Source organism: Hylaeus anthracinus, unplaced genomic scaffold, assembly GCF_026225885.1.
Source record: "Hylaeus anthracinus isolate JK02 unplaced genomic scaffold, UHH_iyHylAnth1.0_haploid 0, whole genome shotgun sequence".
Lineage (NCBI taxonomy): Eukaryota > Metazoa > Arthropoda > Insecta > Hymenoptera > Colletidae > Hylaeus > Hylaeus anthracinus.
The window spans coordinates 20,143,389-20,165,044 of NW_026533254.1; the positions used below are offsets into that span (position 1 = coordinate 20,143,389).

Below are 21,656 nucleotides of genomic sequence, written 5' to 3' on the forward strand. Positions count from 1 at the left end.
CAAAACACTACAATTTCATTGAAAATTCTTAAAATTCTTAAAAAATCGCTAGATTTCTACATCTACCGAACAGTTTTGGAAATATCTTCTTTGTTACTTTCAAATGAACAAGATATTTTCAAACAATAAGATGAATTTTGACTCACAAGAAAAGTAAATAAATCCTCGATCCTGTATCCTTATGATAAAGTAATTGACGAAATAACTGGAACGTAAGTGGCCCCGTTAGACGCCAGTGACAAGCTGTTGTCCGAGGGTTGGCTACTTGGAGCTGAACTGGACGAACCTACGTCGCTGTGACTCTTGTACATGTCGTATGGCCTACTTTGTCGGTGAGATCATTCGGCGAAAAGAGAGGCCATCTCCCATACTCGGGGCTCGCACGTCCCCGCCACGGTATATTGAGACACCGACGAGTGGATATGACGAGGGTCAGCGGTGTACGAGACTGACCGGCAGGTAAGGATGGAAATGAAAAATTCCGGAAAAAGTCCGGGGAAAGAGGGAGCAAGCAACGAGCATGAATAACGACACAGCTACGATCGTCATAATAGCCTCATTGTTGCGGACATGTTTTCAAAATGAGGATTCATCCTGGGTCCTTTCCTCTGGCCCCCCTCCGGCCGCGGCCTGAACCCCCTGTTCAGTTCTTGTCAGCATCCCGAGAACATCGACTGTCCTTGCGAATGGAACACAATGAGGACTCGAGTATTTGTTGTGTCGCTGTTTGTAGCCAATCTACCGCTTTGACCCGCGCGTCGGCTCCTCTTCAGCGCACTACCGTGCTTCGCTCCCCTCTTTCTCATCTTTTTCTGCTTTTTCATTCTTTCTTTTCCTCCTCGGCACTCGACGACTCGACCTTTTCCCGAAAACGTGCTCCCGACAGTTATTAGCGTTATTAATGGCCGTCCATTGACAACTCGATTCATCTCCGATCGCCCGTTCGGAGCGGAGGGGAAAGATCAACTGTTCGGCAGATGTACACACCATCTTTCGGGGGGACGTACCCGATGCCTCTGAAAGGCCTCGGCGTCGCGAATGTAAGTGTCCCGCCAGCCATTTTGCAAACTCCAAATGAGACGTGGCCGCAAGGTGACTGCTCGATGACACTCGAAACGATACAATTCGACGACGATGCTCACTTATCTTCCTCTGTTCTTCTTTGTTCGGCGTGTTTACTTGCTCCGATTTCGAGTGCTCGGGGTACAATACACTTGTTTACGTTACTACTGGGCCCGTGGTCGGCGCTAGGCACTAGGCACTGCCTAGTAGACACGAGACGAACCTGATTTTCATACGAGGTTGCTGGATGCGAAATTACGTTTCTCCGGTGTTTCGATCGCCGGGTAATATTCGTTTCAGTCTACTCTGTCATCGATTGATCGTAATCGTTAAAGAGGAAGAAATATACTGTAAGGCGCACGCATTAAAATACATATCAGGTTCTCCCAAAAGTTTCTTCCATTTCATTAATAAGTAATGGATACGCAATATCGTGTGTCTAATGTTGCATTATTGAATTGCGTACGATCCATTTTGCTCCGTTACTGTTACAACATTAACATCGAAGAAATTGGGTTGTCTATTTATATATGTTGAGGATTTTCGTTAGGAAATTTGTGGAGAGTTAAGCAGACTCCATCACACTTGTAATAAACATATATTTAAAGAATAAAAAGATATAAAATACTATATATATATATATATATATATATATATACACGCAAAACTGCACAACGGTGCATAGAGGGTTCGCATCGCAACAGGAAGTACATTCAAGAATTCGAATATTATTCTAACAATATAAACACTGCCACACAAAATAACCGAGCGCAAGTGACGAAAGAAACTTTTGGGACAACCTAATATAAACAATTACGAATGCTTGTGAAGATTGCGGTGAAAATGGTTAAAAACAAAAAAATCATGTAGGAATGCTGGTTAATTATTTCTTCCCCTAAAATTGATTAATAAAATCGATATACCGAGTTTTATTTCGAATTGGTTCCTGTGCGAGTGCTTATTACACCGATTGTATATAAACTTTGTCCTCCGTGTTATCAACAAGTACTTCCTAGTACCATAGGAATTTCGCGAACGATGTTTGTTCCCTATACGTGAATAAGAGATCGAGTTGTCCGTCAGTTTGGGATGCGATTTTTCGGGTAATCGCGTTCTCTTTGGCCGGTACGCAGCAACCGGGGCTTCCGTAGAGCCGGAGCACGCTCTCCCGGGTCGAATTATCCAATTACCTGGAGGCTAACCTGTACCCCAGGGCTGAAAGGTCGGGGAATGGATCAGGATCGACGACAGCAACAGCGGTAGCAGAGCGGCGGTAGCACGAGGCGGCCGTGGCCCAAAGCGGACTGGACAAAGGGCTCGTAAACGCGTTATTCCACGCCAACGGATCTGTCAGAGCCGCTTCTCCGGGTGCACAACGTGGAAAAGGTCCGTCCGCAGCCTTCGCGGCGTACCCACACGTATTTCCACTCGGTCAGGGGCTGGTCTTCGCCCGGGCCATCTCCGTTTACCTTCGTTATCTTGACATCAACGAGAATCGAGGAACCGCTGATAACTTCCCAGACGGAAAGGAGAAGACAGCGGTCCTTTGCATCCTTACTTTCAATTTCCAGCCGATCAGATCGTCCGACACAAAAGCGCGTAAACAAACTGGCTGCGGATCATAGAATCGGATTATAACGATCGAAGGAGGGCATTGTTCGGCACAATCTCGTCGTCTCTCGAGACGTACCGTGCAGTTGGTAGATACGAGATAACGCGAATCGCTTTCTATCATCTTCTTCGCACGGTTATCCTTTCAATTGGATCCGATGAGAATCCTATGCGGACGGTGTCCTCCTATTTACCTCGACTCTTCGGCTGGTGCTCCGGGACACTTCCGTCCAGTTAGTCTCAGGATAGTCAGCTTTAGACTCGCGTAAATCATATTCTAGCAATTTTTTTAAACGAGTTCTTTCGCTTATTTATTCGTATGAAAAATAAATTTGCTCCGTTGATAATTCGAGTTAGCTTTATGCTTCCATAAACTACATTGTAGCAATTTTTTAAACGAGTTCATTGGATTATTCACTAATAGTGCACAGCTCAGGGGCTGTAGCGTGCGAGTAAGCAGCTACAGTACGGGCTTAGCAACCCCGGGGTACCCTAGCTAAATGGGAGGCTCTAACATACGTGTACAAAACACAAGACTAACGTAAATGTAATGTACAGAGTTACGATAACGCGAGATAAGCCAAAATTAAGGGGTTATGCGAGGCAAAGTAATGTCAAGAAAAATATAAATAATTGTATTGTCACGTATGGATTCAGTGCAATAACTCGAGTGACAACTACGCACTTAGAAAAACCAAGCAACTTCGCTTATAGCGAAACAAAATTTGCATCGTTAATAATTGTAGGATAATTAGATTTGGACTCGCATAAACCACATTGTAGGAATTTTTTCAAAAAAAGTTCTCTGAGTTATTTACTCATACGAAATATAAATTTGCTTCATTAATTACTATAATTGTAACATAATATCGTCGTCTTCCTCAACATGTTTTATTTATTTTCAGTAAACGTTCGCGGTATATGCTTGAAACTCAAAATCAAAATATCGGGCTGTCTGGAAAGTCCATGCCGATTTTTAGTAGGCGGCACAGAATCTGAATATATCGGAATGGCTGAAAACAAATAACACGTGTACATTCCTTAAAAGGTGGAAAGATTGTGGAACAGAATGGTACATACATAATTCAATAAATATATAATACATCAAAATTCAAATATGCCTTTGAATTTTTCTTAAAAACAGGCACGAACTTTCCGGACAATCCAACACGTAGATAATTTCATGCATCGAACTATTCGTTTAAATGGCTACGTTACTTTAACCGCCTACCATCCAAAGGATTTTTCAGGAGCGCTATTTATTATTTGAAGACGTAATAAATATATTTACATCAGAAATTTTACCCCAGTTCCATTGGCGAACATTCGTCCGCGTTCCAGTTTTATCTTCACCTCGAGAAATTCCGAAGAGCCAGTATTTTCGGAACGGCGAAATTTCCTCCGGTCTGGAAACCGAGCGGGGCCTCGTAAAAAGGGAGAAAAATACCGTAAATCCTTTGGACAATGAGAAACGACATGTGTTCCCAGTGTGGAATCCACGCGAATCCACTGTCTGCGCGTGATTCCGCGGAGAAAGAGAAAAGCTTAATCGCGATCGACATTTGCCAGGGACTTTTCTCGATACGCGTCAAGGCGCAAGGGGGGTCCCACCCGTCCGCCGCCCCCCGTCCCTATTTTCCGTCGGTTATTGGCGAAAAACGCAAGGACCCCAGACAGAAACGTCGAAATAAGGGTCGAACCGCGCCACCAGGAAATAAAAAGCCGTGGAAGGGGCCCTTTAACAGAGGCGTACAGGCACAATCGTACAAGGTGCACAATGACATCGACTGGCCTGGCATTGTGGTTGCGCCCTGCTTGTTCCCATGGGATTCCTGTCCGTGACGGTTTTGACATAATTAGTCCACGTATCGGAATGATCAGCTGTGGGAATACCACGGGTGTAGCTGTCGATCTACGTCTACTTTCAGAAACAACCCCCCCCCCGGCCGAACGCCATCTTCCATTTTCGCATTTAACCAGCAATTTACTCGCAACCGAGGATCGTTAAAAAAGCGTAAATGGTCAGTTTGCTTCATCTGTAGCAGCCACTGTATCACAGGTGGAACCGTCGACCTACATCCTTCGGAAACCACCCCCCAATGGACGCCATCTTGAATCGTGAACGCGCACCAAGTTGCATTTTATTCCGCGTCTGGCACCCTTTACGTCCCGCGCAAAACGGGAATAATTCGTCACGCGAGGAATTTGTATTGTGTTATAATTGTAATAACTGACGAAGCACATTTATTTCTTCGTATAAATGACTCACGGAACTTAATTAAAAAAAAAAAAAAAAATTGCTACAACGTGTGGTTCATGCGAGCATAAAGCTAGTTAGCCTAGAATTATTGACGAAGCAAATTTATGACACACCAAACTTTCAGCAATTTCCTAAAATGCCAATTTCATTTCAAGTGAAAACTATTAGTTTATATTATAGATGTATGAAATCGCAACTTCACTTTTTTATCCCCGTCGGTTATCATAAATTTGTAAAAGAAAACGAAGGTTATTTCCATTTAAAAATGACGCAAGTGAAATCGCGAGCCCCGACTGTCGGAGCGCCGCGCGAGAAACAAAACCGTGGAGTGGAATTTCTGTTTCCCGCTCGTTTTCCCGGGAAAAATGGTCCAGCCGGCGCGCACCACCGTGGAAAATGTGCGTGAGGATCGTTAGTAAACGGCGCGATAATGACGTCGTTCGGCGACCTAAGGATTTTCATCCCGATTTTTTGAAAGGTTCATTTGTGCAGAGTCCACCCACTCCTTCCTCCGCTCTCGCTCCTTCTCTTTAACTCTCCTCTTTAACTCTCCTCTTTAACTCTCCTCTTCGTTCTCCGTCCGAGTCCCTCCTTTCATCCTCCTTCTGTTCCGCGTTTCTCGTTTCTCGTACTTAAACGTCGGTTAAAACATTTTTTCTGAAAAGGACCCCTCGAGTGGTTCACCTCCACTTCACGTTCCGAAAGTTCGGGACCGTTTCGCCGCACAATAATAACGATTCCACCCGCACACCTGCCCGCAGAGCCTCTTCAGGTCCCGACGACTCGGCTAATCTCGTCGATCGCGAGCCTGACCCACATCTCTCGTTTCGGTAACGAGGCCGGGCCGGGCTGTCCGTTGACCGCGTGCTCCTTTTGTCGCTCTTTTCTGCGATAGGTGACGGGCTATGACGCCCTGAGAGGGTTGTGGGAGGACAGGGAACCTATAGGTGACGTACTCGGGGAACTTGTTTACTTTTGGTTGATGGCTTCCAGTAATTACGAGACCAAGCCACGAAGTGGGAGTCCAAGTCCTTTTAAAATGCGAATCGATTTAAATTGAAAAAGTTCACGTTGAAAATCCCCATAATCTCTGTTAAAATTACAAAATTTCGTGTAATTTTTCATCAAACTGGAGTGGTCGATTTAGATCGACATAGGCTTATATAGTTCACATTTAACCAAAGAACAATCGAGCCGTGTTTTGTTAAATTCCTTCATTAAACAAATTCAACAGCTACCTTAAGCAGACATTAGAGCTATCGAAACATGAATCTTTAGTGTCTTTCGGCAGGGAATCAATAGGGAGGAGCGTATCAAGGATATCCGTTCTCCTCGATCCAAAAACTACACGGTTCTCGGATCAAAGAGCAAATCCAACGTCCACGGGGCAAGTACAATGAGAAACCGATGTAATCTCCGGAAATGTTTAGGGGAAAATTAGGTCGACAGTTGTCGACGCACCCGTCGGTATCCAAAGCCATTGCCCCCCTCCTCACGCGGTTTGTCAAAATATTTATTCAGCACGACCAACGTGTTTTTCTTTTTTTTTGTTGCTCCCTCTCCCGATTCTGGCTCATTCGAAAAGACTCGTCGTTTTTTACGCTTGAACATAGTAATGCACGAGCTTCTCAGACATAAAATGGATAGGATCAACATTCGTTTCAACATCCAAAACTAAAGTGGTAAATTTAAATCGGAATAAGCTCACGTAATTCATATTTAACCAAAGAACAAACAAGGGAAGTTTAGTTAAAGTCCTCTACTATAACTACCTACCTAATAAGGATGTCAGGGAATTACGCGAATATTATAAACAAAGCCTGTGTGAATCATTTTAATGTAAATGAGGAAACTAAGAATTATATTTGCGTTAGAAACACTCTTATAAATAAATATGAGTGAAAAACCTTTGATCAAAATTCCTTATAAATTAACAATAAATCATTTCGAGATGAACGAGGAATCTAGGTGTTACGGTCGCGCTAGTAATCCTCGAAAATAACTAAAAATTGACTCTCGACGCTAGAATACCCGATTAAATTTGACATTTTCGTGTAAAGCTAACGACAAGTGAATCGTTTTCAAGCACAAAGCGATGGAGGGTGCCGAAGGCAGAGTTTTGGATTGTCGGATACTTCGGAAACTCCTCTCGTCGATTAAAGCTCGCGCCGCCGCGAGAACTCGTATCCACGACAGACAAAAGCGACGGGCGATGGCGACGTCCGCGTCGTCGTCGCGGTAGCTTTTCACACCGTCGCTATTTTCTCGACGCCACCCTCCTAGGCGGTTTACGCCGCGTTTTTCGTCCCTGCCGTCGGAATGGGTCGTGGCATGATGACTGCCGTATCAAGGGAATTATTTCCTCGCGGGGAAAACACGGATTAAAGAGATCTAAGTTACTCTAGAGTACTATCATTCTCTTCGGTTTCGCTCGAGGGGTTCTAGACGCGAGATCAAAACATTGCTTTTTCTGTTTAAATATTTATTCAGAGACCAAACAGTGTTAACCACAGATTTTACGAAATTAAAATAAAATTACTTTCTCGGTGGGAACTGTTATAAAGTGAAATAATTATGCATCATGCTGTATATATATAATATATTATAATATAATATAATATACACAACATATATATATATTGTTTTATATATATAACAATTTTACTTTGAAATATTTAAATAAGTAGTAGTAGTAGTCGGAGAAAAAATATTCGAAACAAAAATCTCGAAATATGTTGTCAAATATATTTTTTCGAGGAACGAGTATTTTTTGAAATATTTTTGTGGAACGTTTGCACCTTTCGTTATTGAATTTTTTTTCATCGATACCCTAGCCATCTTTGTCGTTCTCGGGGGCTGTAACATGCAAAACTGGTGGAAACTGACCATGAAATTTTATATTTAAAATTTGTTCGATATATGTTTGACGGTTTCAGAGAAATGTAGCAAAAATACGAATTATCAGAATGACATCGAAGGGTTGTTCTCGGTCCAAAATGGATGATTATGATTACGTCCCCATGAACTTTATTTCCACCGGTATACAAAATTTTAAGCGCGTGCCAATCGCTGAAATCTCCTTGTTTCTAGATCGAGATCAAGAATAAAAGCATCACGCATAAATTCAATCAATATATCTTCGATCTAATAATTCTAGATCGAAACTTGGCATACGTTGTTTTCTCTAGGAGTATCCTTTAGCTCGACTTTACCTGTTGTCCTGACTGAATTGATAATTTGGAGTAGAATTCAGGACGAGGAGACATCATAAATCCCGGCGAGAGGCAGTATTAAAGGGAACACCGAATCGCACTACGTCTTCCGGGGCCTCTCCGTCCACTTTTCCGCGTTAAATCAGTGAAACGATCGGGACATTATTCGCGACGGCCGTGGAGAATCCATGAAACTCCCATCGCAATAGCTTCACGTCCTGACAATGGCGCGAGGGTCGTCGGGCCACTCGTTCTTTTCTTTCATCGCGTTAATGAGCTTCCACACTAATGTACTCTCCCGCCCCTCCACTTTTATTTTCGTTTCTCCTACGTTCCTTTCTTTTTTCGAAATATAAAGCCCCGGCTCGGAAATTCCAACTTCAACTGTGCGCATTTCATTTTTATACTCTCTCGACATTCTCGCGCGGAAGTAACTACCGAGATTGTTCGTAATTAAATTTACTTCACTTTTAACACGATTACCGAGTTGATTCGAATTAAACTTCATGTGTGAGTTTCATATTCCAGTATCAAGATCTGACCAAATTTTCAAGTTTTATCCTGTCACAATTTTTGTTGTCACGTTGGCCGCCAGACTGATACTTGGAAAGAATACGAGAACGTTACTACTAACGCGTAGACTGCCAAACAAATATTCCGGAAAATTTCTGCCAGAATTAAATATTGAGTTGAAACATTGGGTTGTCCAGAAAGTTCGTGGCAATTTTGAAGAAACATTCGAAGACACGTTTGAATTTCGATATATATTTATCGAAGTATACATGTACCATTTTGTTCTACAACCTTTCCACCTTTTAAGGGATGTATGGATGTTATTTATTTTCAACCACTTCGATATATTCAGACCTGTACCGCCTACTAAAAAAGTCGGCATGAACTTTCCAGACAACCCAATATTATTTACACTAGCGAAGACTACGTAATCATACATTTATTTCTGTGAATCACGAATTTCCTTTACGTTTGGTTCTTTGATGTTTGATTTCAGAATTAATTTTTTTTTTTTTTTTTTTAAATTATATTTCAGAATCGTCTCAGCTACCCTCGTTTCCGGTGCTTACCCCAATTCTGGGACACCTTGTGTATTTCGATAGTACCTCCCACGCATCCTTAAATGCCCCGAATCTTATTCGTATAGATTCACTGGACGTCATTGTTCTTTGGGAGTTCGGTAGTCGAAACGGCAGGATTCATCGGAATAGAAGGATCAATTGCGTCCAGGAAAGAATGATGGCGACGATGACGAGTCGTAGGTGAGTTCCCGTCGGTCGAGATAGTCGGACAGAGCTGCGCGTCTTGCATCAAGTGTACCCGACTGTAAAATTCCCTCTTCAAACAGAAACGGGTGGCTGGCACATTTCGGCGGGTGGCTCGGTCCACCCTGAAAAAGATGGAAGACCGACAGAGGGTAGTTCCAAGGAATTCGTAGTCCAATACAGAGGCACAACACGGTTGGTGCCCCCCGCCCGGGGAGGGGTAGAGAAAATTCAACGTGTACCCAGCACACGTACGAAATGGCTCGATAGATAGATGGCCGTAAAATCTACGGCTCTGCTTTCGTCCTCCGGCTTCCGGAGAGAAAACGAGAGCAAGAAATCCTTCCGCGGACGGGGCAACGCGTATATCCAGAGATTGTTTCTTAGTATATATAGATACGTCATTCATTTTCAAATCCGTCGTTCTCTCGCTGTACCGTGTCGGTAATTCTTACGGTACGTACCGTACGATTTTCGCTAAAATTGTCCGCGTATCGCGATCGAAACTGGCGTCGAATTCGACTACCCTCCCCCCCCCCCCACCCCGTCAGAGAACGCAACCGTGAACCAGACTGCGCCTCTAACGAACGACGCCCGATACGAAATAGAAAAGAAAGAAAAAAAAAAACAAAAGAAAAAGAAAGGAAAACGCGGGAAAGCAAGCCGTGAGCACAAAGCGGTTCTAATTGTCACGTAATGGTAACGACTGTCGAAGTCCTTCGAGGCGCCAAACGAAGCGGACATTTCTGCACCGGGGAGAAGCCTCGTCCGGGAAAAGAAGAAGAACGAGGCGACGAGAGACAAAAGAACAACCTCCTCCGCGTCGGGCAAGGAACGAGAGCAGGCAACTGTTCGGCTGCACAAACACGGACGCTCTTCTGCCTCCGTTCGTCTCGCGAACGGTAGTGTCGTAACTGTTGAAACAAAAGCGAAAGGGGCGAAGAAAAAAAAAAAAAGAAAAAGAAAAGGAAAACATGGAAAAGAAAAAGGCGAGGCATAAAGAGCAGAAAAGGAAGCTACCGCTGCGAAGGTCTTCCCGTTGGACGGAGGTGGCGAGCTTTGAAGGTGGAATTCTTCAGCCATCCGTTCGCTCGCTACGCGCAAAAGAAAAGTTGAGGGTGTCGGCATCTTTATGTGGGAGGGGGGCGGGGGCAGTTACGAATTAATTAAATGAGAGAGCACTCGTACCACCCGGGGAACGTCCAAGGAGATATGACTGCGGGGGTGGGATATCAAAGAACCGTTCCATCTGTTTCGCGCGACAACGAGGCATTTTAAAGGTGCATCCTCGACCTCCTGGCCCCTCCTCTTGCTTCCCTTTACGACCCAAAGCGACTTTTTCAACCGAGATACGCACCGAATCTCGCGGATTTACGTGACGATTTACACGTATCGTAGAATTTGGATTCATTTGTAATGCGACATTATAGAACATCGGAATGCACAACATTTTTTGTTGTTTTTATTAGGTTGTCCCAAAAGTTTCCTTCGTAATTTCCGCTGTATTACTTAGTGCGGTAGTGTTTATATAAATAGACAATCTAATTTCTTAGATGTTGATGTTGTAACGATAATATATAGACGATAGAGCCTCGAAAAATTCATATGTATTTTGCTATAACGAATGGTCTGCTGGTCAAGTGCAGGACAATCTGAAGATTATCTGTGGATTAATTGTATACAAATGTATATCGTAGTTTGGGCTCACTTGCGCCGCGAGTGGTAGAAATATTCGTAACTTCAAGCTCGGGATTTCGATAACACTTGTACACTACACGGTTAGAGCTCTTTCACACGTGCGACACGTATCTGCTAGCAAGATACTTATGCGATACTGTATCCAACTAATTTCGTAGCTCGGTGTTGATCATTTGTTTTTCAGTTGAGCATATCTTCTCGTTTGAGAAACTCGCGTTCTTAGTTAGTGAAAACATTTCTGAAATAACGGACGAGATTGAAGCTTTATCCGTTTGGTTTCTAAAGGAGGAAGGTTTCCAAAAGGAGAAAAGTTTAGAGAAAATATTTGGTTCGTCCTATTAATAATATAAGAGAAGAAACGGGAGCTTTTCATATTTTATTCGAACAACTTTGTAACGATCCATGTAAATTCTTCAATTATTATCGGATGTCTAAAATGTTTTTATGAGAAATGCACAGACGCAGAAAAAGTTGCCAGCGGCCGACCAACCGCTGATACCGAAAATCAGTATCGCGAAACTGTATCTCGCGAGATTCGCCGTCTGAACGCTTACATAACATTATATGTACCATCGGTATCCTGCATACGCGTATCGTCGTGCGAAAGAGCTCTTAGGACTCCTTATACAGTCTTTATGGTTGTTATTAAGCACGAATAACCTCGATTTTCACACCTGTATCAAGGGATTGCCCATGTGGCCAAGGGAAAACCCTGTAAATTCGTCTAGCAGCGAATGGGTCAGACGGCTGAGAACGAAACCGAACGTTCGGTCGTACGCTGTTCCCTTCACCTGTCCTCTCGCGTCTCCGTTCCTCCTTGGTCTCGTCGCGGGGTTAAACGCATCGAACGAACCCCCCTTGAACGCGTCGTTCCGCAAACGGGGAACGGAGCCATGCGAAGACGCGCCTCGCGAGGCTACCGTCTATTCCGAATTCAGAAACGATCAATGCTTCGAGGAACCCCCTCCTGGCCCCCCTCGCCTCCTTTTTTCGCCTTCACGACTCGTTCCCCATTCCCTGTTACAGAGGGAGGAACAGCGAGACGGAGACAGAGAGGAACAGTATGGCGATGGAGAAGGAGAGCGTGTAGCGCCAAGCGATCCTTTCTTATTCTTATTTCGCCCTCCCGCCGCCCCGCCGCTTCCATTCTCCTTTAACTGCCACCATCGTCGATCCCTTACGAGCACCAGAAGCTCCGTTGGGGGTGCGCCAGCCTGGAGGGGATGATTCGTCGTCGAGACGCCGCGTTGACAGCCGACTGTTCGCGGTGAAACCGGAGGTCGAACGATTTCCCAAACTTCCGGGGATTTTCGTTGCGATCCCGATGACGCGTCGCCCCCGAGTGATTTCTCCCGCGAACCTGGGATATAGTAGCCTCGCCTAATTCCAAGTGGACCAGTCGCCTGACGTGGACTTGGTCACCGGACGAAGGGAAAAACTTGTCAAACTTTCGAAACTCTCGGCCAGAAATTACAACCAAGTCTTCGTCGTTTGTCATGGAGTTACTTAACAGGGTGGCCCAGGTGCTCCGTGAACACGAATGGTTCCAAAAACTTTACCAAATGCAATCTCGCGGATGTAACGAACCAGTATCCATCGCAAGATAATTATCAACGACGAAAGATGTCTCCAAGTCCCACTGCGAACGAAAGATCTAGTCTACATATCTAGTCTACATATCAAGTCTACATGCCCCCCCCCACCTACTACTGCCTTTTACAATTAAAACTGTTCTAATTTACAGTAGGTAGAGACACCGACTTTCCATGCTAAATCAATACGGGTATATACAAATACTTTCGTAATACTCGAGAAATGATCGTGGCAAAGATACAGTTTCAGATTTTAATTAATTGTATCTCAATAACGGCGCGTTGTCAATAATTGTTATTTTTTTTTTTTTTGTTAAGGGTTTATAATATCGGTTTTAATAACGTATCGAATCTTCAGCAAATTTGCGAACAAACGAAAAAACGAAGGTTAAATGGTCGACGAGAATGAAATCATCGAAGAATCTACAAGTGAGCGAGCGAGCGAGGATCAGTCGCGACGCTCGAAAATCCACGAGTTATCTGACCGAGTGCGGCTCACTGGGGTGTGTAGCGTTTAAGTTGGCGTTAGCTCATCGAATCGCTCCGATGGAATGACGACGGCCACGATGCCAAGAGACCGAGGGTTTTGATTGATCGTAGATACAAATCGTGTTCCCAGTTCCCCCGCGTCGCGGGAGAAAAATCAGGTTGCCCTTCTTATTCCCTATTTCTAGATAGCCAAGCCTTCGTCTATTATTGCAAACGCGTTTCCGCGTGACGTTTTTATTCCTGCTACGCAAGAATTACTGTTAGGTAACGCTTCACCGACTGGCAGTGTTTAGACATACAGTTCAATTTAATATATTTTATTTTCGTACCTTTAGTGTCGAACAATATTTCTTGTTTGGACATATAATTAAATTGAATAGTATTTCTTCTTTTCGTAACGATGTTCATTCGATCTGCCAGAATCGTTTCGTGATTGATATTTATGTAACGTTTCATAATTCGGCATTTCGTAATTTCAGCATCCAATGCTACCTCAAAAGGGAAGTTCGGCAATTGTCGCGCGTCGAGAAATTTGAATTTTTGCTGAAATAAGATTCATGGGTTAAAAAACACCTGATCACAGTGTCCTTTTTCGTTCTGGCTCGAAAACGATTGTAATTATTCGTGGTTAATTCTTTCGTTCGCAGTGGGACTTACGGACATCTTTCGTCGTTGATAACTATCTTGCGATGGATACTGGTTCGAAACATCCGCGAGATTGCATTTGGTAAAGTTTTTGGAACCATTCGTGTTCACGGAGTACCTGGGGATCCTGTTAAGTAACTCCATGACTAACGACGAAGACTTGGTTGTAATTTCTGGCCGTGAGTTTCGGAAGTTTGACAAGTTTTCGCCGTGGCCGCGCCGCTCGCGAAACGAGGACTCTATAAATTCATTAATTAATTTACTAATGGTTCAGAACGAGCAGCAACTTTGCCATCGAAATTTTTAATTGCAAATCTCTTCGTGTTATATACATTTTTTGACGGAGGCGCGAAGAAAATTAAATTGTCTTCGTTGAGATTGTGTCTGTTAAGGGGTTAAGTCTGTCGAGTCCTAGAAGAAGGACTTGACATCGTTGTTGTCGATGTAATTGAAATCGTACGAATAGAACGCAAACTAAACGTTAATGATATATTAAGAAAAGTGAAAGCACTATCAACGAAAAAGGGCTAACTTGGAAATGAAAGATAAAACACAAACACAAAGGCAAATTAAAGAAAGCAACCAAACTATTGAAATATATACTCTAATATTAACAAAATAATCTAGAAGGACTTACATTTACAGCCACTGAAGCAACAGAACATGTACTCCCTCTGGAAGTCTACAAAAAATTAAAACAACCACAACAATTTAATCTAATACCTATTAGATTAAATAATGGAGAATGGGAAAGAGATACGAAAATTTATTTACTATCGACCTTCTTTCATCGTCAGTACTCGGGTTCTAAAAACAATGTCAGAGAAACGTTTGAGAATATTGCTGCCGTATAATTATATATTTACGTCAATTTAAATGGTTAATCTCATCCCGACGAGATACGCAAGGAGTTAGGCCATTTGGAGTTAGGCTGGAGTCTAACAGAACGATCACCGTGTCTATTGTGAACAGCCAGACCGTCTGGAATCAGAATTGCAAACAACACGGCTAACTTTACTCAACCGAAGGAGAATCCTCTTATACCGGGACGACCGATAGGTACGACGAAATGAATACTGCAGAAATCGGAGGAATCGATTAGGTGGGTAGATTTTAAAGACATGTACCGTTCGGATACCGAGACGCTCACATTTTAAAATTGCCAACAATTTTTTCTATTTTCAAATCGTATGACTCCACCTACATTGAAATCCGTGGTATTACTAGATTCACTCTTTACAGACGAACGAATCTCACACGAGCCACGATACTCGAGCTTCTGTAAAATAACAGCAATCGATCGATTTAATTTGGAGTTCTTTTAAATGGCATTAAGGGGGTATTCTAGCCTAGAACTTTCTATGTATCGATTTTATTTCTACATTTTCTTAAAGTGCAGACATTTGATAATATATCCGGCAAAGGATTTTGTATTTATTAGTACGAGTGTCGAAACGCGTAATCTTTAATAGCCTCGAGAGAAAATTTCAACTCGAACGTTCCCCATCTTCGACATCCTTCCTTCGAACCACGTAAAGTACCACGAAATTTCAATTGCAACCTCTCAAAGCGGCATCGGAGCAACCCCAGCCAGCGATGCTCGAGTTTCTAGTTTTCGTTGGGTCTAATCGCGCGAGGAGGGTGACGGATTCCGCGTCATCCTCGTCCAGAGTCCGGGCCAGAGGGGGATGATTTCGCGCAAGGACCGAGAGGAGCCGCGGAAAAGGGCGAGTGTCGGAAGGCGTAAGAGAATGGAAATCAATACGTGAAGTGAGCAGCCAGTTTCAGGCAGGAGCCGCCGACTTTAGAAAGCCTTGAGACGTCGTCTGTTCATCCTCTTTGGACCCTCGTGTTAAGAGAGCTCGAGCGACCGGGAGAGCGAACGACAGGGTGAACTGGGAAGAGCGACAGACATCACGGGGGCAGAAGGGGTGGAACGGAGACGGGGCGAACCTCCATTCAGGACTAATGGGGTTAAACGCCTTAGCCATCAACTGAACGTCTCCCTCTTGATTCTCGGACGTTTCGATTCGGCTTCACGGGGATTCCCGGAGTTCGTAGCGCGCGGCGCCCGCTGTAATTTGTAATTTCCATCGCGCACGAGTTTCGCGGGCCTCGCTTCGAACGCCTGGCCCGTGCATTTATCGAAACCATAGACACACGCTGCCTATCGAATGTATACGAACTATTACGAACTATTACGCTTGGATTTTCGAGGTGTCGGTATCTCGAGGCAATATTTCGATCGAACCAATGATATCAGGAGGACCGAGAAGTAGTCATTTCTTTTACATTAAATTCGAACAGATAGATTCTTAATAAGTTCAGAGGTGTATTATATAACATTTAATGATATTACACCTCAAACACGTATATCAGCTCAATGGAAAGGGCTCTGCCAACCTCTTGAATCTAGAAAACCAGCTTCAACTACTTAACCTATTCAACAAAGAGAAATTTGCGATTCGATAAATTATTTCTCAAAAATCAACCAATATACGGCGAGTACGCCAGTGATTCCTTAAGGTTGATGATTGCCAGGAGCTAGTTTCGACAGCAGTCGAGTGTTATAATTATTCACTGGAACCTCCGATGGAAGTTCTTCAACCGAGATGACGACAGCGACTGGCGACATCGTAATTCGACACTATTTCGCGCTTTACCGCGGCGGGGATGTACATTGCACGGGCCATTTGCAATTTTATCGTTCGTGGAACGTAAAACAGATGAAAGACACATAAATTTACCTTTGTGTGCCATATCGTCAGCGGTGACAGAGGCTAGGAGGCCGGTGGCGCCCGGCCATGGAGCGACCGCAGCGCCCAGCTGCTGCGAAGGCAGAATCTTCGGGCCTTTGGGCACTTCCGGTCACTGAAACAATCCAATTTCCCATTTGAAAATCTCCTACACAGTGTGGCTCGCGCTTATACATCTTTCTTTTTAAATTATTCACGCACACAGAGTACCTGCAAAGTATAATTATTGGAAAGAGAGGTTATGGTAGCATTTTGAGAAAATTCTTTCAGATAGAGTCTTATAGCGAGGTGATTTTCGTTGTAGCATTTGCTTCGTTAATTAACATATTCGTTTTAAATTATTCACGCACACAGAGTGCCTACAAAAGTATAATTATTGGAAAGAGAGGTTATGGTAACATTTTGAGAAAATTCTTTCAGATAGATTCTTATAGCGAGGTGATTTTCGTTTCAGTCTTTGCTTCGTCAATTACCGATTTGTATACAATAGTTGTTGACGATACTTTTCTCACATAAATTTAAATTTCTTAGTTCTTTTAGTTTAGCATATAAGTGGACCTTGTTCAAAATCAATACGTGACGCCAGTATAATTAAAAAAGGAGATAAACTCTTCTAGAGCTGTGGTCGAACCACGTACAGTTTTTCTAAATCGGTTTCGTAGTACCTTCGAGAAACAAGATCGCAGCCAACGACACTCGTGTAAACTCAACTTTACGCAAGGCTGACCCAACGGTCTTCGATTCAAAAGTCTACCCCGAAAAATGAAAAACAAAATAAAAAGTGATTTTCTAGTTGAATGCTTATATAACACTGCTATCGCTTATATATAATGCTATCGTTTGCAACAAAGATTCTTGAAAAAAGCCTGAAAATTCAGGTGGGCAAAGTGGTGTAACCTCTTAACCTATTTACGTAATTATTATATATATGCGCGCAATTTACTTAGCAGTCGAGTTCAAATATAACGTCGCTGATAAAAACGAACCTTCCACTTTACCGTGTGATGCGAATAGGTTAAAAAAGAATTGCAATATATCTTTTCTCCCCGCAAATCGTTTCTCGTTGTTCCGAGTCCTCTGTACATCACATACTTTGCGTAGAGCTCGCGGCAAGTCTGCTCCTCGGTCTGCGCCGCGATCACGCTTAATTAATATACTTTCATCGAGCTCAATGACAGGAAACATCGTAATTACGTCGGCGCGATGTTTCCCTCCCCGTAACATTGAAAAGGTGTCCCCGCGTTCTAATTGGCTCCATCGTAACGAGGCTCCGCGTGCTCTGGAAAGGGCACGACTTGTTGAGCAAAAGAATCGGCATCGCTTCTTCCCGGGAGAGAGAGCTTTAAGGGGCACAATGGCGTTTCTCCGCGGACGGCGAAATCCCTTTTAAAAGCTTAGATACACGAGGCCTCGTTCTGAACGCCCGGTGACGTTCACCGGCGGCTCTCGAGCGACGTAATTACCGGGTTCTCGCGCTCTCTGACGATGTAAACTACTTACACGTGTAACGCCCACTAAACCTGTCAGCGTAGCAGAATAAAAGCGAGAAGGAGAAACGTGCAACGCGCTGGGAAGGGGACCGGAAAGCGCTGCTCGTTGTAATAATTAGCATACGAACGGATTGATCCCGATGCGAGACCTGTCAACTCTCGGCCGGATTACAAAGGAAGTTAGATACGCGTCTGGCGCGGATTTTCAACGACCTCGAATGCTGCATACGCGGAACGACGTATCGGATCGCGGGGGCGGAATTAAGTTTGAATTTGTTTTAGAACAGAGATTTAATTGGGTGTCTTCAGATGCGAGGGGACGGGGAGGTTGGGACCCTTGAGCGTTGGGAGTAATTGGGTCGTAGTGCGATTATAACGATATATAAACGAGATAGTTTATACGGAAGTTGTAGAATCAATGTAGTTTATGCACTGCATTATTTACAGACAGAATGAAATTTAAATGGAAGTAATGTAGTTTATTAGAGAATTTCCCGAAGAATATAGTTTATATGGAGATAGTTTGTGCAATAGTTGTATAAACAATCTAGTTTATACGGAAGTTGCATAAACATTGTAATTTATGAAAGAAAAAATCCAGACTGTATCAGAGGATGGCCCAGCTTGCGATAGCTTCGTGAGCCACGAGAAGAGAAAACGCTGCAGTAATGATCTAATTAGGACGTAATAAATCCTGAAATCGTTATTTTTCTCCTCGCGTGTCGGAGCATGGTTGACAGAGGGAGCTGTCTCAATGGGACAAGAGAATGAATGCTCGTAGAACGGGAAACGAAACGCGACTACCGGTTCAACACAACAGTTTATTCAACCGATTGCAAAGCGTACAAGGTGAATTGATGATTTAACACCGGTTATCGCGTGAATACGGGACGTATCAAAGGCCGCGACTCTTTTCGTCGTGATACGTACGAAAACAACCATGACGGTCCTTGAAACTCGCGGTACACTGTTCATGCTTTAGGAACAGAGATTATTCGAGGGTGAATGATATTAAAGATTCCATTCAAATGTCTCTGAACAAACCTAACTTGGATTTTACAATACGTTTAGACTGTTAACGTAAATAGGTTCGATGTATACTTGGATAACATGAATATTTAAGTCACATTGAAAATCTGTGATAACTTAAATCTATCTGTGATAATCGAATCTAACGTGAATTAAGGCAATGTAACTCGACACGAATTAAATCGATCTAACTTAATCTGTCTTGAATTTTACAACAGGTTAATAAAAGAGTTTCAATACAACAAATTACACCTAATTCTCCTAACATTTATTAGGTTGTGCCAAAAGTTTCTTTCGCGAGTTGCATTCAATTATTTCCTGTGGCAGTGTTTATATAAATAGATAATCTAATTTCTTAGACATTGATGCTGTAACAGTAACGAAGCGAAATGAATCGTACACAATTCAGTAATGTAACACGAAACATAAAATATTGCGTATATACCTATTAGTTATTAATAAAACGAAAGAAACTTTCGGGACAACCTAACAGAATAATATCAAGTTCCTCGGTTCGTTCTCTACACTTTAATTAACACAGTTTCGAGAGAATAACTTACGAGACTGCAATGAAACGATAGAAAGCGCGGAAGGGCGAGGGAAACAGATCGATGAGAGAAAAAAGGAGAGAGTGTCGCAGTAAGGGAGAAAAGTACATCGCACTCGCATATTGTGCAAGAGGATTACCTCGGATTATGCGCGACTGAGCGCAAACAAGATTTCGCTGGCTTATGTTTACAAGACGCCAAGCTGTCGATTTAGTATACTCAAACTCTGCTCTGTCTTCATCCGGTCGCATTAACTCCAAACATTGTTGACGTAAAAATCTCACACGGAAACGATTGTGTTCGCTATAAAACACGGAGGTGTTTCTGTCATTCAAATGTCGTCCTATATCTTTGCAAAAATTCCATTCTATCAGCTTCTTTTACAGTCTTCGATGAATAGCTTTTTTTCTGATTACTTTCCATTACTTTCCGTTTCTTATAAAAATGTACTAAATTCCGAAATATCGAACCGCAGAGTGTTAAATTCTATTTAATAGATAATCCAGCTCGACATCGTCGACGCATCATTATCAAACCGGACGAAAACGGAACAATATCGGTTGTACCGCGAACAAAAGTGGAGATTGAATTTTAACGAACCGCTTTCCCAGCCCCATCGGATCAGATAAACGCCGGGCGTTTGTATCCTCTGATGAAATAATTAATTAATGCGTGTAAGCGAAATAGAATAGCTGCGGAAGTGACTGCGTACGGCAGCGCGAGCGAGCAGTTAATTCCTGCGGGTTTTGGCCTTGTATTACGGGGGTGGATTTAGAGTGCGACGGCGGCGATGACGACGGCGGTGGTGGTGGCGGTGCCATTAACAGTGTTTCGCCGGAAATGTAAAGCATAATGCGCCGGTTGCTGGTGGATATGGAACCTATTACCATCCGCGTGTATAATACCAACCTCTCGTACTGTTTCGCGTTGTTACCAGCGCGTTAAAGAACTTGAAGGGTTGCAGAACCGTGGCGCGAATTATCCTGACGGGAACTTTGCCCGTAGGACTTTAGTCGAACTCGTCGATCACACTTTGAATCACAACAAGGACCGATCGATGTATCGTGGTTGCTTTGCAATGTTTCAGAGCTATTGGAGGATATATTAGGTTGTTCCAAAAGTCTCTTTTATTTTATCAGTGTGTAATACGTGGACAATATTTTATGTTTCATGTTACGTTACTGAGTTATATACAGGGCGTCCCAGAATTAGTGTAAGAACCGGAAATGGGACGTAGCCGAGACGATTCTGAACTACAATTTCCTTTGCAGAAATGTCGAATGGTGCTTCGTTTTTGAATTATTAACGAAAAACCACGGACCAATCACAGCGCTCGAGCAGTGCGCCCTCAGACGGCACGTAGCCAGCCAATCCTGGCTCGAGGCTATGCTCTCGCGGTTCAGCGCGCGCTATTCGGGCGCTGTGATTGGTCCGTGGTTTTTCGTTAATAATTCAAAAACGAGGCACTATACGACAATTTTTGCAAAGGAAATTGTAGTTCAGAATCGTCTCAGTCGTACAGGGACACCCTGTACAATCCATTTTACTCTATTATCTTTCTTCATTTCTCTGGAAGCATAATGCCATCTTTCTGAAAATGTTGTAGTTCAAAAACGCATTGTTCCGGTCCGTTAATTCTGACTCTACATCCTCTACTAAAGATTTTTGTAATATACATTGCAACAAATAACGCATCACGAATTAGCAATGAAAAAATGGATAAGTCAGAAAACACAATTTCACGATGTATCCATATCTGACGTCATATCCGACATCATGTCTGACATCACATGGACGGCAGAACTAAAGATGCGACAAAGCTACCCTGATTCATTTTCGCGGCAGTTTATGTGCACGAAAGAAAATTAGGAGACGTTCTATCGATCAACGTTCACGCGCGCATGTGTGTATATTTAACATTCGCGCAATCCAAGAGTGCTTAACGACACGTGAATAATACTCGCAGTTAACTGGCTGTTAAACGATT

At 43.2% G+C, this 21,656-nt stretch overlaps 1 protein-coding gene across 2 annotated transcripts in view; it reads right to left on the reverse strand.

Annotated features, from left to right (window-relative positions):
• LOC128886450 (paired box protein Pax-6-like) overlaps positions 1-21,656 on the reverse strand; it is a 94,044-nt gene that overhangs the window by 67,175 nt on the left and 5,213 nt on the right. For both annotated transcript variants that reach the window (XM_054141382.1, XM_054141379.1), the window contains exon 2: positions 16,594-16,717. In XM_054141382.1, coding sequence (XP_053997357.1) covers positions 16,594-16,606 — 13 coding nt within the window. In that variant the 5' untranslated portion in view covers positions 16,607-16,717. The remainder of the gene's footprint in view (positions 1-16,593; positions 16,718-21,656) is intronic.